A 17,314-nucleotide genomic window follows, 5' to 3' on the forward strand; every position below is an offset into this window, starting at 1 on the left:
TATGACACGCCTCTCAGATGTAGCAGTACACGCCCATCACATGTATGACACGCCTCTCAGATGTAGCAGTACATGCTCATCACATGTATGACACGCCTCTCAGATGTAGCAGTACACGCCCATCACATGTATGACACGCCTCTCAGATGTAGCAGTACACGCCCACTGTAAGACGCGCTCATAGGTGCTGCTTTCACAAACTCCCTGAAATGCTTTTTCAAAAGTAGGTAAGTACAGTATGCGCTACAGGCAAGAGCACGGACTCTTGCACTAATGGAGCCGCCATTCCGCCCTGAACTACAGGAGAAATGAATATTTGTTATTTTGTTTTCTGACCTTTCTCCAAATGACCTCAGCAGGGGTCAGTTACCTCCTTGTTGTAGTGTGTACTCGGACACGGACACATTTCGTAGCCCCTGAGCTCTGCAATGACAACATTTGACTGTATGATAAACGTATTTGATAGCACACGTATGTAACGGCTCTTGCGGCTCTAACAATGTAACATTTGTAGGGCTGTATAGAGAACCGCACATCCTCATTAACGCAACAAAAGACCCCAGTATTACAGATTTGTCACATTCATCTCCAACAACGTCAGTGGTCCCTTATTTCCAGGAACATTTTACAGATTAGTCCTTAGAAATGTCCCTATCTTTTTATACTGATTATGGGCCTGATTCATAGCCGCTCGTAAGCGGACGCTCGTTCGTTCCGAGCGCTGTTTGCCCAACTGCGCATGCGTACGGATCGTAATACGCATGCGCGAACCAGTCAGTGCGGCAAAAAAATTTTTGTTCGCTAAATAGCGAATGCCTGCTAATATAAGTGACAGGAGGAGGCGTATGTGGGTGGTAACAGGGGAAGGTGCTTGAAAACGGGGAGTGGAGATCCGAACGCAGGCGTGCTTAAAGGTCAAAACGGGCGTTTTATGGGTGTGCATAATTAATACAGCAGCGTCATTGACCACGTCACTGGGCTATTTTATAGTCAGAACTGCTCGCAAGATTGCGGTAGGAAAAACCAACCACAAGAATAGCGAGCAGTTCATACGCTGGTCGATGTACTCGATTAATCTAATAAATAGCGGACATGATGTAGGATGCGAGCGGCCAGGGGGCGTAGTTTCCAAAAAAAAGACCGCAAGTTTTGTTCGCTCGTTCAGACATAGAGGTGTGAACAGACCGCAAAGAGCGAACGGTTCATTTGAATAGCCACCCCTTTTTTCAGAACGAACGACCGCAAATAGCGTCCGGCTCTGAATCAGGCCCAATGTGCAGTTTACCCCTCCTGCTCTTCTGTATGTAAAATACAGGTTTTACTGGCAAATCTCTGAGCTTTATAAGTTAATGCTCATTTAAGGGTTGTTTAAAAATCACAAGAAAAATATAAATGACAAACAAGTAAGAATGGATATTGTAGTGCACCAAAGCTTGCCGTGCCTGCAGCGTGTGTGATGTGATACATGGATGTGTCACTGTACCTGGAAACGATTTTAAAATGTTTCAACTGTGCAACAAGAAACTGGAAAACGGCGCTGTGGACGCCACCCAGGATTCACAGACGGACCCGATGGCGATTTTTTCCGCAGCTTGAGCGATTGTTTGCCATTGCGAATGCGATTAAGCCGCACTGCGATTGTTTTGCAATTACGCACACAGAGGATCCATATGTAAAGTGAGTGACATGTAGTCAGAGATAACGGGGGGGGGGGGCAGAAAAACACAGGTGTGTCTTGCCCTTTACCCTTTAAACGCCGTTGCATGGGCGTGCATAAATTAGCAACTGCGATTACATAGGCAGCATGAGAGCTCTCTGAAAGTCAGAGCTACAGTGTTTGCGGCTGGTCAGACGTGCCGCAAAGCCAAGATGGCTGCTCGAGCTGCGTTGATGTTACCGATATTAAGCGATGTAATACGCATATGAGAAGGCAGCGGTGGGCGTCCTTATGCTCGGGTAAGCTTGGGAACTATTAGCATATTTTAGGGATGGGCACTAATGTGATCGCAGCTGAGATTTTGCCCGGAACACAGCAAAGATCACAATAGCGCCCATCACTAAATTAGCCCCTGAGAACCATTTGTACTTAGTAAGAGGATAGAGATGTACAATTAGACACAGACTGACCAGCCCAAGATTGCCCCACCCCTTGCGCTTAGCTTTGTAGTACTGCCACTCCATCAGAGGGTACAGGGGCACCACGACGTTTTTTAGGTTTGGGGGACAAGTTATAATTACAATTTGGCGCCCCTAAATTGCTGGATGTCACCCCCTTAGGGGGACAAGTTATCCAACAAGCGCTGGGAGAGGAGGAGTTGCAGTTTGGCGTAGAAGCTTGTCGCGGTGGGCGGCACCCCTAGCTTAGAGTCATAGCTGCAGATGTAGTACAGTCATTTCTGTGCCAGCTCTGCGCAGGTTCGGAAAGCAAACCCATGAATAAGTGGCATTGTGCACCTGCTGCAGGACGGGGCAGGACACACGATGGCCTATCAGAAACCATATCATATACTGCTAACGTGGAGCGCTACTCACCTGGACATGTATATGGCTCTGCATGCAGAATGACACTTACCCATATTGCTACAAACTGTGCTTCAGCCACATAATATTAATTGGGCCCAATAATCACATATAAAGATCAGTGTAAGTATAGGGCCTGATTCAGCAAGGAACGCAGCTGCTTATACGCAGGTAATCGGACGATTGTTGCGTACTGCGCATACATATGCATCGCAGTGTGCGAACCGGACGCTGCTCGGGACTGCAATCGCCGAGGATACGCAGACCCATGGCAGTGTGGTTGACAGGAAATGCCGTTGGTGGGTGGTGATGGGAGGGCGGTCGGGCGAACGCAGGCGTGCCGTTGGGGCAGCGTTGCAGGGGCGTGCTTGAATTACAGTATCCACTGCGATACCATACGCAGCCTGAGGCCTCATAGCCTGCGCTGAAGGTAGCAATTCCTGTGTGAGGTCTGACCTGCCTTAACTGTGCGTATGGGTCCGACGTTACCGATTATTTTGCTATGATGCCCAAGTATACGGATGTGAGTAAGGGGAAGTGGCGTCTGTTTGTTAGGCTGCGATCGCAATTCGAAAGCAAACATTTACATATCACCGCTGATATTAGCAACTGCGTATAAGCAGAATAGCGCTCCGTAGTGAATCAGCCCCATACTGTGGGCTGTTGTTGGAAAGCTCTCAGAGGGGTTAATAGGCCACAGTGAAGTATAGTTACACAATCCTTGCTGGGGGATCTGGAAGCACTGGGAGATAGGACATAACATGACACATGAAGGTAAATGTACGATTTGCATATAGTGTTATACGATTTGCATATAGTGTTATAGAATTAATTGATAAGGGGTATGGAGGATCCCAGTTATGAGGAGAGCTGGTCAGCAGATTTAGGTGGGATATGATCTGTGTCTATGTATAACAATGGCAACCTGTTCGGTTTAAGGTCTCTGGAGAGGAAACCAGGCCACCGCTTGCAGCTAAAAGAACAAAGATGTAATCTCCATCTATGGAAAGGATTCTTTACTGTAACAGCTTTGCAATGGTGAAATGCTCTCGATCAAGAACTGGTATTGCAGGAATAGTAACAACAATAAAGGAAATTGGATTTTTTTCCAAACAAAACAGAACACACAGGGCTACTGGCATGAATGACACCATAATACAGCATTGTATTACTGCCTCACAGTACTATGGACTTGTGTTTGATTCCCACCACAGCCCTAACTGTATGGAGTTTGTATGTTCTCCTCGAGCTTGCGTGTGTTTCCTCCAGACACTTCAATTTCCTCCCACAATCCAAAAATATTCTGGTAGGGTAATTGACTACCAACAAAATGAACCCCTAGTGTGTGTGGAACACAGTCACTGGCCAATAGAAATACACCGAGCAATAAGGATTATGAGGAAGTGGGGTAAATTGGGCGGGAATATCACAGCGTGTGGGCACAACTGGTAATAACAGCATCTACCAAACCTTGAATGTGATCAAAAAATGTACATAAATGTTAGTATTGAATAGATGAAGCCGAAGTTGCACCTGACAGATAATACTTCACTTTGTGTCTGTTTTTTACGTTAGAAAGGTCTCTGCGGCACTCGGAATAGGATTCATTGATCATAATGAAGAAAGAATGAGTCCCCAATACACACAAGCGCATCCCCCCCCCCCAGTCAGTGACCAGAATGGAGCTTTAGGCGATCAAACGCTCAGCCCGGTGACCTGCGTATTGATAAGACCACGGTCCATGTGGTCTTATCTGTAACTATCAAAATGTGGAAGGAAGGACTTTCATCATGGCCCCATCAACACAATGTACATTAATGACTGTATAAACTCTGCAGTGTGGTTGTGTTTCTACCAGGACTCTTACTATGGGTGGAATGGGTATGAAGTCCCGACAGGGCAGGTAAATATTTAATCCATACCCCTCCCCCCCCTCTTACCCTCCACCCTAGGGGTGCCTAACCCTAACCTCCCCCCCTCGTTCGGTCCGGCGTTGGGATTAAGATAGGCGTCGGTATTTCGACACCTATCTTAGGGCTTGATTCAGACCCACTCGCAAGCGGCTGTCCGCTTGCAAGTGGGTCGATGTTGTGCACTGCGCAAGCGCACGACGGCGGGAGCTCCGTCGTGCGCATGCGCCAGACGCGACGAGCGAAGGACTTTCCTTCGCTCGTTGTGTCTGGTCAAAGGGGGCGTGCTGTCGGGGGCGTGGGCGTGCCGGGGGCGTGCCTCCCTGACGGGGGCGTTCCCAAGGGAACGCCTACCGTCAGAAGCCGGCCCACTGACATCACTAGTGATGTCAGTGGGAGTGATTTTGGCTCTGATAGAGCCAAAATCACTCCGGGCCTTGCGGTTGAAAAACTCAACCGCAGGCTCCGGCTCGCAGTCGCAATGGTCAAGACCATCGCGGCCATCAACCTGCACACTCGTACAGGCTGTGGGTGGTGACCCACAGCTATACGAATGTCCAGGAGGACGCTCCATAATTATGGAGGACGGCCCTCATTCAGAGCGTGCGCTCTGCTCAGAGCGTCCGGCTCTGAATCAGGGCCTTAGATCCCTATGGGTGGCTACTGAAATGATAATCAAAATATAAAATACAAGAAAATAGTTTTTCTCATTCTGTAATATATCTCTGCTTTGTAGTTTGAACCCGGTGAGTATCTGCACTTATTACGTGTAATTGACATTCAGTGAATAGTTATACTGTAAGCTCCTTATTGTGTGTTACTATTTCACATGCACCAAATACCAGCATGAAATCTCTGCTAATATGACTCACAGCTGCTTCCCGGCTACGGGGCTTATTTTAGGCTGCACCTACCTCATGAGAATCCCTCCCTGTTACGCCAAACTTTTCTTTATGCTCCAAGGGGTTTAAATGCAAAGTGTCGGGTTATAAAACCCGGAACTTCTGACCGTGTTTAATTATGTACAATATTTAAAAGGACAATGCTTTTAATTGCAAGGCACACCTAGAAAAAGCATTGCTGTTTTAAATATGGGGCATAAATAAACATGATCACGACACGATAAACCCCCAAACCGTGAAGCGTTTCCTGGAAACTTACCTCTTTAGGCTAAGTAGCTTGTCAGGTTCCCGTAGGTCCGGATCACCCTACCTTTATTCAATGTGAGTTCCAGGGCCCAATTTTTTTAGGTAAGCGGATATTTTGTTCACCACCCTCAGGGATACTATTGCGCACGCTGAATATGGGGGCATGGTCTCACTGGAAAAGCCATATGGTGTATATACAGCAGTCTACAGAGAGAGGCTCTGGAGAGTGCGGTGCTCTCATCCAGTAGGCAGGACTTACTTTACTCTTGGAGCTTGCCCATGACCTTGGTGTTGCCCACTGCAGTCTCAGTATCCTCAGGTCCGGGACTCCTCTCCAACGCTCGCCGCAGGGGTCCAGGCTGGCCAGCCCCAGCCTTCTTTGCGCACTCCCCCAGTAACAGTTCTACTTGATTCTTCCCCCCCATTCTACCCTAATACCCCTACTCCATTCAACCAGATTACCACAGTTCCCGCAATACCTACATTTATTTTCTTCTTACAATTCAGCCAGAATTGCTGTGTGACTGGATGAAGCAGCTTAGTGTGTTTACCCATATGCAGAAGCTACAGCGACAGTTCTTCTACGCACCCAAAAAACAACACAATAAAAACATTCCAATGTACAAACGTGACAATAAGATAATACAGAGCCGCGATGTCCCCTTCCTGTTACTGTGTTCAGTTAGACCATTTGTTTCAGCATAAAGATTAAAAAACTGGAAATGAAAAGGGTGACCCAGAAGTGATAGTACCATGTGCATGCCCACCTTGGCATACAATCCTGGCAACATAGGCCCAAATGTAATAACCTGTGATATGCGGGCAACAACGAGACTTTGTCCATGTAGTCACTAGATTTAAAACGACAGTTTGTTTTAAGGCAAAACCAGCCGACACAGACAAAGAGCCATATTTTTGGCGAAAATTTTGCCTAAATTTTTTTTGCCAAATTCAATTCCAGGACAATTTTGCCTAAGCGGAGACAATTCTCCAAAAAAGATTCTCCAATCAATAGCTGGTGAAAAGAAATGCTAAATCTTTATTTTGGGGTGGAAACGACAGAACCCTTGGGACAGCCCCCCAAAGGTCAAATCTGCAAAAAAAAAAAAAAAACCTAAAAACACCCCAAAAAAGACATGTCATTTTTGGGGTGAAAATTGAAAAAGTAGGGGGATAAACATAAAAACTAGCGAAATAGGCTTCTTGGGGGTCCCCAAGTATGGGTCGGGTGTTTTTGGGATTGCAGATGCATGTAGCAGGTAGATTTTTCATGTTTTCAAAAAGTTCACTTTAGAGACATAAAAATATGCTAGCACCCATTTTCAAGTACCCCAAATTTGACAGGACTATTTATTTTCACCAATAAATACAGCTTAATCCCATTCTTCACCACTTTTACAAAGACGCTAATAAGAAGCAATTTACACAACTTAAGTACCCAAAATAGTCTTATTAGGGCTATTAGTACACATCTATAGTGATTCCCTATGTTATTAGGGCTATTAGTACACATCTATAGTGGTTCCCTATGTTATTAGGGCTATTAGTACATATCTACATCGGTTCCCTATGTTATTAGGGCTATTAGTACACATCTATAGTGGTTCCCTATGTTATTAGGGCTATTAGTACACATCTATAGTGATTCCCTATGTTATTAGGGCTATTAGTACACATCTATAGTGATTCCCTATGTTATTAGGGCTATTAGTACACATCTATACTGATTCCCTATGTTATTAGGGCTATTAGTACACATCTATAGTGATTCCCTATGTTATTAGGGCTATTAGTACACATCTATAGTGATTCCCTATGTTATTAGGGCTATTAGTACACATCTATAGTGATTCCCTATGTTATTAGGGCTATTAGTACACATCTATATTGATTCCCTATGTTATTAGGGCTATTAGTACACATCTATATTGATTCCCTATGTTATTAGGGCTATTAGTACACATCTATATTGATTCCCTATGTTATTAGGGCTATTAGTACACATCTATATTGATTTCCTATGTTATTAGGGCTATTAGTACACATCTATATTCATTCCCTATGTTATTAGGGCTATTAGTACACATCTATAGTGATTCCCTATGTTATTAGGGCTATTAGTACACATCTATAGTGATTCCCTATGTTATTAGGGCTATTAGTACACATCTATAGTGATTACCTATGTTATTAGGGCTATTAGTACGCATCTATATTCATCCCCTATGTTATTAGGGCTATTAGTACATATCTATAGTGATTCCCTATGTTATTAGGGCTATTAGTACATATCTACAGTGATTCCCTATGTTATTAGGGCTATTAGTACATATCTACAGTGATTCCCTATGTTAGTGCATCTTTGTCTGGGGTACAGACCGATTTCCCCAATTCTTTCAGTACTTTTCGCCTGTTCCGCATTCCCCTACTTCCGTTTTCGCCTGTTTTGCAATTGAATTAGGCGAAAAGCGGGGACGTGCGCGGAATGAATTCACCTCTGAAACAGGCGAATGAAGTAAAAAGTCGGACAGGCGAAAACTTCGCCTCTAATTGAATTCCCCTCAAAGTCTCGGCGCTGCCCGCATCTTGCAAGCTGTTACATCTGGCCCGTAGCGTTTGAAGCAGGTATAGATATAGATATGAAACCAGGAAGAGTGTGTGTACTTATGTATACATTAGGTGATCTTGTACATAGGTAAATGTAGTGCTCATCTGCATATTGTGTGGTTCCTTAATGAGACTTGAAGTTTTCATGTGTCACTGGGAACCTGTACAGCGGCTCAGATAAATATCCGCCTGTATATGATATATGGAAGTGCTGCCTACGGAGAAGGAGGGTTTGTGGCTGGTCTACAAAGGAATACACTGCCCACATCCTCAGAGACAAAGATATGGCGGTACGAGATTTATCACCACACTGTATAGGTTTCATTACTTCTGCCCTACCTCGGCACAAAGAAATAAAGCAAAAAAATCCAAACACCGTAGTTAGGTGTAGAAAACTTTAATAAACCAAACTGGTGAAAAGATAAAAGCTTCCAAAAACAACTGCGTGATCTACCTGGGAAACAGTCGGGAAGCTGATGGACGGAATGCCGGCCACCGGCTTCCCGACTGTACAATCCCAGCAAGGGTTAAATGACAGGCGTCGAAATACCGACGCCTGTCATTTTCCCTACGCCGAGAGCCCGATACCCGGCTTACCGATCGAAGGTAAGCCAGGGCGACGGGTGCGGACAGCCGCGCGGGGGGGGGGGGTGTTAGCTTAGGGGCTCCCCGGGGGGACCTAGGGTTAGGCACCCCCCCCTGGGAGGTTAGGGTTAGGCACCCCTCCGAGGGACTTAGGTTTAGGTGGCGGGGAAGGGGGGGTTAGGTTTAGGCACTGAGGAGGGTTGGGGGGGGGGGAATTAGGTTAGAGAATACTTACCTTGGGATGATTGGGATTTTCATTCTTGTCAGGCTGCCGCTGTCAGGATTTGAACCGCCGGTAAATCATACCGAATCCGATCTACCTATCTAGTTAAATAGTTATGATGAATAAATATGAAACCTACAGTTATATGTGTTATGTGTGTTTTTGTTTAATTAACATCACAGTGGCAGGCTACAAGAATGTTGGTATTTACCATTTTACCTTGTTTCTTTGGGATGCTTTTAATGATTCATAATTCTGCACAGTGACTACCATGGCTACCACAGTCGCATGGCACATGTAATGAGCAGAGAGACTTTGGGATGCCTCTCCTTCCTATACCCTCACATGACATTGAGCGCTATATAAACCTGTGGAAGATTTGTGTTGCAATTCCCAGAGAGATTTTGAAAAGGAGATAATGATAGAAAGGCGGCTGCATGCATAAAAAAACCTTGCTTCTTAAAACAAAATTGTCCTCTGTGGGATCACTACTAATATAGTAAAAGTGTTACATTCATTTTTTTTTTTTTTTACAAAAATCCAAGTTTAGCTCTCTTATAAAATATGATATATTATATAAGAGGAGGTCTTATTCTTCCATGTAAATAAAAATTAGGACGTAGACCAGATTGCTTCATGACAGGGAGATGGATGGTTCAGGATCAGACTGTGGCAGATTTGCATGCTCCTGGCGATGTCTTCTGAAACATTTTGTAATCTTCTCACGTGGGTTAGCCAGACCACTGATGGATGTGATTTTACCGTATGTATGTACCAGTTTACCAAACACCTAGTAAGCAACGGTTTCACAAGACAAAGTTACAAAATGAATATATTCCAGTGTTACAAAACTTCCGTAATAGTGACTTAGGCCCTCATTCAGAGCCACTCGTAAGCGGCAGCTCGTTCGCTCGAGCGATGTTTGCCAAACTGCGCATGCGTACGGATCGTTATACGCATGCGCGAACCAGTCAGTGCGGCCGAAATTCATGTGCTCGCAAAATAGCGAATGCCTGCTAATTTGAGTGACAGGATGAGGCGTATGTGGGTGGTAACAGGGGAAGGTGCTTGAAAACGGGGAGTGGAGATCCGAACGCAGGCGTGCTTAAAGGTCAAAACGGGCGTTTTATGGGTGTGCATAATTAATACAGCAGCGTCATTGACCACGTCACTGGGTTATTTTATAGCCAGAACTGCTCGCAAAATTGTGGTAGCAAAAACCAACCACAAGAATAGCGAGCAGCTCATACCCTGGTCGATGTACTCGATTAATCTAATAAATAGCGGACATGACGTAGGATGCGAGCGGCCAGGGGGCGTAGTTTCCCAAAAAACGACCGCAAGTTTTGTTCGCTCGTTCAGACCTAGAGGCGTGAACAGACCGCAAACAGCGAACGGTTCATTTGAATAGCCACCCCTATTTTCTGGACGAGCGAGCGCAAATAGCGACCGGCTCTGAATCAGGGCCTTAGCTCACTATGGGCAGGTACCTGTTGCATACGCGCTACTAGAAAGTAAATCAATTCAAAGTGACATCACAGAACGGAAATTTATATATTTCTAAAATGTATATATTGGGTCTATTACCGAGTTTCACGCAAAATAGTATGCGATCGCAGTGATTTGTCGGCTAATGCGAATGCGTCCTAGGCTGCATACACAACTTTGTGAGCTTACGCATTTCTCTGCGGATGCTAAATGGGCGTTTCTGGACGCCAGCTATGCGAAAGTACACAAGAGGACGGTCTTGTGGGCGTGTCGTATGCGTGTAGCCAGGGTATGCATTCTGGACTCAGACAGGTCTCCTGCGCCCAGCATAGGTTACGTGCCGATGATAATGGTGGCGGGCTGCTGTCGCGTACAGAAAAAAGTGAGGTGGTGCGAACACACAGATGCAATCTATTCAGAATGCAGCCTCATTCGGACCTGCACGCGACTCAGAACAAGGCCCATTATCATTATGTACATTTATAGGGATTTAATCTAAAGGTAAATACTGGATCACAGATAGAAATGAACTGCTGAAAAGTTTGGTGAATTTGATGAAATTTGCACAAATTTGGAATTGTGCTTTACGCCCACTTTACGCCGATATGTGACGTCACGCTCCTATGTTGCGCAATTACGCTTGTTTGCAAAGACTTGTGCGTGAATTGGTGTCACAGGATTGTTACGAATGATGGGCAGAGTTGCCTGGCACCAGTATATCTGGGCAGTCCGGACGGAATGTGGGATAGTCCATATAATGCACATAGTCCTACCAGTATGCAGATTCTAGGGGGTAGATTTTCTAAAAAGTAAAAAGTGGTGGTGTCGCCCATAGCAACCAGATTGTAGCGATCATTTCTCTTATTGCATTCCAGAAAATGATAGACAGAAGCTGGTTGCTATGAGCAACAACACCACTCGTCTGTTTTAGAAGCTTTAGTAAATCTACCCCTCGATGTCATTTTGCAGGATACGATACTCGGAACTAATGCATTTTATGGGGAGGAGAGAGATTATAGAGAGGTTCTCCCCAAACGTATTTTAGTCACGTAAACCAGATATATGTAGGGGTTTGTTTACTCAACCTGACACTCTTGTTTGCGTTCATGCCCGATATATGCCAGTGCTCTTACTGGCAAGGCACGGCTGGTAACAACACTGCCCTTTTAAATAACGTGAACAAACGTGTCGGGTTGTAAGTGAATAAAGCCCTTAGACACAACCCTGGAGGTGGCAGAGATTTGAAGGTGGGTACTACTTTCACTGTGAATTATTATATGTACATGCTTTACACCTTTGTACTGAGGAGGTCAAAACTTGTCACCCATTAATAAAGTCTGTTCCTATTCTCAGTACTAATATAGTATAAGTAAATGTAGGGTCAGAAAAAAAGGGAAAACCTGTAATTCATCAATTAAGTTTATTACCTGAACATGACACCAATCAGGTCTTTCAGGTGATGTGTTATAGCTTTTTAGACATGTATTTGTATTACAGACTACAATTATTATTATTATTCTCATTTATTTATATGGTGCCACAAGGGGTCCGTAGCGTCTAACAAAGTATAAAAACAGTATGATAAAAAAAACAGGAAGGAAAGTGACTTACAGTACAGAACATTGCAGGACTCGGACATTGTTAATAAAGATTGCTTCATCAGCAGTCATAATAAATCACCACCAGGGCGGCAGCACCCAAGCGATAGGTACCGTTGTAGGCGGTGGCGAGGAGATGGTGGTAGTGGCGAGGGAAGGAATGGCATTTGAGGGAAAAGTGCCCTGCTCGTGAGTGCTTACAGTCTACAAATGAGCAAAATGACGCGGAAAGCGCCTGTACAGACAAGAATTACAAAGCTGTAATATATGTAGGGATATCTTTCTTCCTATTGTTTTATTAGGTCTGTAATACAAATAAATGCATATAAAGAAAGATGCTGTCCCGCAGGGGGCAATACATTGATTTGGACCCATTACCCCACCTATTTGTCAAAACACATCCTAAAAACAGGTCAGGGTAATCTGGGCCCTCCGGTGCTCATTGGGCCCTAGGCAGGAGGCTACGTTGCCTGATGAATCAATATTGCCCAGGGTGATTTCTGGATTCCTTTATCCATTACAGGTTGATTATAGATCGCCATAGGCAAAGTCTCATTTCTTGCATAACTCTGCCGAGTAACGCGCGGTGATTAATACCTAGAAAAAGTGTTAAGCAGCTTCAGAGGAATTGCAGGGCTGAGAGGTGGCCGGGGAAAGTAGGCAGATTAGTCTGTCAGGCAGATCCTCCCACCGGCTGGAGGAAGTTTATTCTGTACTGACATCACCACAGGGCTGATAGAAAACAGGCGAAGCTTGTGTGCTGCTAAGTAGTGAGGACAGGAGAGGACAGTCAGCCCAGGATGAAGGAGCACTGCTCAGCTTACAGTACAGTGTGCCTGAACTGTGGTGGTCCTGAAGCCACCATGCAGAGCTTGGAGCCTGACTACATGTCAATGTGCTTGTTTGCAGAGGATTCCTATCAAAAACTGGCCATGGACACGTTGGAGGAGCTGGACTGGTGCTTGGACCAGCTGGAAACCATCCAGACGTACAGGTCGGTCAGCGAGATGGCATCCAACAAGGTGAGGGGTCCAGTGGGGACCACCATGTCTTCTCCTGTCTGTCCGCCAATGCTCTTTCTTTGAAAGGTTCCAGCAGATTTACATGCCCAAAACAATCTCCTAGCGAGTGCCTGAGCACATGGATCACCCTGCACCAGGGAAAGTGGGACTTGTACCGTGCAACGTTCCCAAACCTTAAATGTCCAGGTGCTTAATCAGATGGCATAGCCCTGAGTTTCTCTACATGCCAATCATAGGTGGGCGTCTGTGCGTGTACCAAGCTTAGGTGGTCTGCAGCTCTCCAGATGCGGCAGAGCTACAAGTTACAGCATGGCACGCTGGTATTTTGTCATACAATAGTAGCTACAAGCTTTGTAGGAATTCTGGATTTTCACAATGCTGGCAGGCTGCGATGGGACTTGTAGTTCTACAAGAACTGCAGGTTACACGACTCTGGTGTGTACATTTTGTAAATATGAGCTGGGTTTTTTGGTACCACTTAATGAACTGGCTGCAAAGTTATTAGCGTTAAAGGCAAATGTTTGCACAGAGAAGTTAAACATGTGCCACCTGTCCTTCATCGTTGTGGCGCGATGACCTCGGGATATCGCTTTATGCAGAATAAGGGCACATTTGTATATAAATTACTAATAATAAAGAGTGTTACTGTGCTTTATGTTTTGCAAAATATTATGTTTTTTTTCTGTTTAAAAAAAGTGTGTAATGTGAGGCCAGATGTACTAAGCTCTAAAGTGATAAACTGGAGAGTGATAAACCACCAGCCAATCAGCTCCCAACTGTCATTTGTCAAACACAGCCTGTAACATGACAGTTAGGAGCTGAGTGGCTGGTCGTTTATCACTCTCCAGTTTATCACTTTTCAGAGCTTAGTACATCTCCCCTTCACTCCGATGATATGAAAACCAGAATAGAACAAGGTCAAGGAACAGGATTGTTGTAGGACAGAATCTGGAAGATTTTATTCTGGTACCTTACAGCTCATTCATTTAGTGACCTCTGTAGGATGCTGCTTTAAATTGTTGAGTCTCCATTATCCATATATTTATCAGTAAATAGGTGAAATCCTCAATATGTGTAACAATCTTGTGTATAGACTGGAGATTTGCATTTGGTAATAGCAAAAAAAAAAAAGTTTATCTGTCAGTCCTGGCTTCCCGTTCTTGCAGGAGTGTTATAATGCTTAGGCTGGCGTTGGGAAACCTTTGGCTATACAAATACTTGCTTCTGACGTGTGATTCTACGACAGCTGGAGAGTTATATGTTGCTTAAACCTGGCTTAGCTTGTGGGGCAAATAGTGGGGTCCGCAGCTGTTGCTGAATGTCACCTAAGCACTATCAGGTCACTGGCGCCGAAGTTTGTCCATCTGACTGGGCTCTCATGACTGTTGCTAATTGGCCTAATAATGTAGCGTATTTGTGCCAAGACTCCCTGTTCCCATTTATTCAATAAAATCCAGGTAGAAGGTGCAACGTCGTAACTTGCCAAATCCATGTGGCAATGCAGGGGAGCACGTATAAATGTGCGGATAGATTTAGAGTTGGGTGGGGGCACCTCGTTAGACTAAATCTGCAAAGTGTCTGCGTGCTACTTGCTAAAGGAGGCATTATCCACCCCCCATCACAACAAATTTGGACAAGTTTTTATCGGAACGACTGAATGATGCGCCTTATGTGCAAACTTTTTGCTATCTGTTGACTGCGTTCATTGATCTCTACCATTGTACTGTATGAACGTTGAGTCTGGGCCTTTGTGTTCGAGTCAGGACCTCAGCCACATAATCTTTCCATATGTGAATATGAATTATTCTTTGCTGCAAGGCTGAACACGCTCACCTGCTCTGACTCCTGATTATTCACGTATTAGAGAATTCCGCTCGCTGCACCGCCTGCCACACACGTCTTTTGCTGGAGATTACACAACCAATCCCACAGATCATCGCAGGGTCACACTTGGGAGATTTTTTTTAGGAGCTGGAGCTGTGTACACTTAGGATAGACTGATTATAATAATCACTCACACTCAGACTTACACAATAAGGAGTTTGTTACTGACAAGTCCATTCTTCCCATACAGTTATCGCCTCTCTGCAGTGTCTCTCTGACTCTGAATGGTCCACGGCTGTAATTTGCATCACTCTTTGCAAAAATACTATGGGACATATATATCAAGTTCATGGGTACCACAGCCTGACTGCTATGTATCAAACTGCAAAAAGCATAGAGTAGTTTACTTTACCCCCATTGGTCAACGCCATCTGAAGATGGCGTTCACAGCTTTATGCTTGTAGAGGCATTCTCGCAGGAGAGGAATCCTCGCACAGCCTCCGGCCAGCTCCGGTGACAATTCAGCCCTAATTCAGTCACTACTGACTTATGGTTTCAGGACTGCGCATGCACTAGAGCCGCAGTTAGCACGTGCCGCGCTCCAGTAGCAGTATGGGGGAAGGCTGCTGCCTGATTGACATCCTGCAGCCGTTTGGGGGAAGGGAAAAGGGTGAATTTCAGAAAATAGAGGCATGTCGCCTCTGTATTCTGAAGTGTGCCAAAGCCAGCAACCCCGTCGTGGCACTGGCCTGGGCAGCTGGATATTCTGAGCAACCTTAGGGTTGTGCGGATGTGCTGATCCCATGCCATGACTTTGGGTGCAGGCATCGGATCTGAGAAGCCGGCAAGGGCAATAAAGACGCCTCGCGCTGCCTTAACATGACTTGTCAGATCTGCTGCGGCCAAAAAAACACAGCGCAGATCACTCCTGCGTCCATCTTTGAATCGGGACCACTCTAGAGTCTTTCGAAAACCGTGAAAGGCTCCGCTCATGTGCCCCATGCCCAGGATGTAACTCACAGAGACTGCGCTTCTCGCAACCACTGACCCTGCAAGTCAATTTTAATACATAGCCAGGAAATATTTGATAACAAAAAAAAGAAAATTCCTGCCACTATGTGGACGGATCATAATAAAAAAAAAGTGCAAATTTAGTGCTATTCACAATTCTGGTGAGAGGCAAAGTGTATCCTAACCAACAGGATGAGGATCTCAGATATCGCTTTGTTCTAGCTACAGACAGTGGGAGAGATACTAGTCAAAGGCTCAGACTCCACTTAATACAATATAAGAGTAACCGCATTACTACAATAGACATTTCATAACACTACAAGGAAATGGATTCATTTTATTTTTCACATTTTAGATACTTGTTTTTAAAACAGGATGTTTTGCAGAAGAATAAGAGGAAGAGATTGGAACCCGGTAGAAAGAATTAGGCAGGACCCCCTTCTCCAATAAGGCACTAAACTGTGACCCATCTTCCTGACCTTTCGCTCCGAATTCCTGGCCCCACGTTACCCCTCTGCCAAACTACGTCATAGCAGCAGGACAAGGAGAAAGATACAGCTGTTAAAAGTGTGACTCCAGTTTCCTGTCTCCTTCCTGCTTTAGGTAAAAAGTCCACGGTTGCAACAACAAAAGGCTGCAGGGTATTAGCCAAATTGTTTCAAGACTTTCCATGGATTTCATGTCAATTCTTTCTATGTGGAAAGCAAACCCCCATTTATTGTTCAGGAATCCAGTTTCAGGTCTGCTCCAGTGAACCAAATAATATTCCAGTTGCCCCAGTCTGGAACTTAAAGTGCGGAAAAATATTCCAAGAACTGCAGATATTTTCTATTTAGATTTATAGTGAGATATAAAGGGTAAGGGTTTCTTTTTAACTTTTTCAGGGGTCTATTTACTAAGCAGTGTTATGAGACAGAGTGAAAAGTGATAAGAAAGTGATAAGGTGCCAGCCAATCAGCTCCCAACTGTCATTTTTCAAACACAGCCTGTGAGATGGCAGTTGGGAGCTGATTGGCTGGCACCTTATCACTTTCTTATCACTTTTCACTCTGTCTCCTAACACTGCTTAGTACATAGACCCCTTAGTGCCAGAGGAGGAACTACACTAAAATGCTACATTTATGTCAGATAATGTTTTTCTTGTAGAACAAGGTTACATAAAAAAACAATACTTTGTACTCTGTTAATCAGAGGCAGCTATTTACAATCTGGGCCAACATTTCTAAGAATATATCCTATCCATGTACCAAGGATATCGATGAGGCATGAGACAACATGGTGGCTCATGCCTCAGGAGTTTCACTAGATTGTAGAAAACGAATATACTGAATATTTGTTCATCGCACTTGGCACGCTCACTAGAAGCACATACTCAAAA

The 17,314-nt window shown here is 44.7% G+C and overlaps 1 protein-coding gene across 3 annotated transcripts in view; it reads left to right on the plus strand.

Annotated features, from left to right (window-relative positions):
- Positions 1-17,314, plus strand: part of PDE4B (phosphodiesterase 4B) — a 521,027-nt gene that overhangs the window by 484,389 nt on the left and 19,324 nt on the right. For all 3 annotated transcript variants that reach the window (XM_088442380.1, XM_088442382.1, XM_088442381.1), the window contains one exon: positions 12,989-13,101. In XM_088442380.1, the coding sequence (XP_088298506.1) occupies positions 12,989-13,101 (113 nt within the window). The remainder of the gene's footprint in view (positions 1-12,988; positions 13,102-17,314) is intronic.

Source organism: Taudactylus pleione, unplaced genomic scaffold, assembly GCF_031769625.1.
Source record: "Taudactylus pleione unplaced genomic scaffold, aTauple2 ptg000310l, whole genome shotgun sequence".
Lineage (NCBI taxonomy): Eukaryota > Metazoa > Chordata > Amphibia > Anura > Myobatrachidae > Taudactylus > Taudactylus pleione.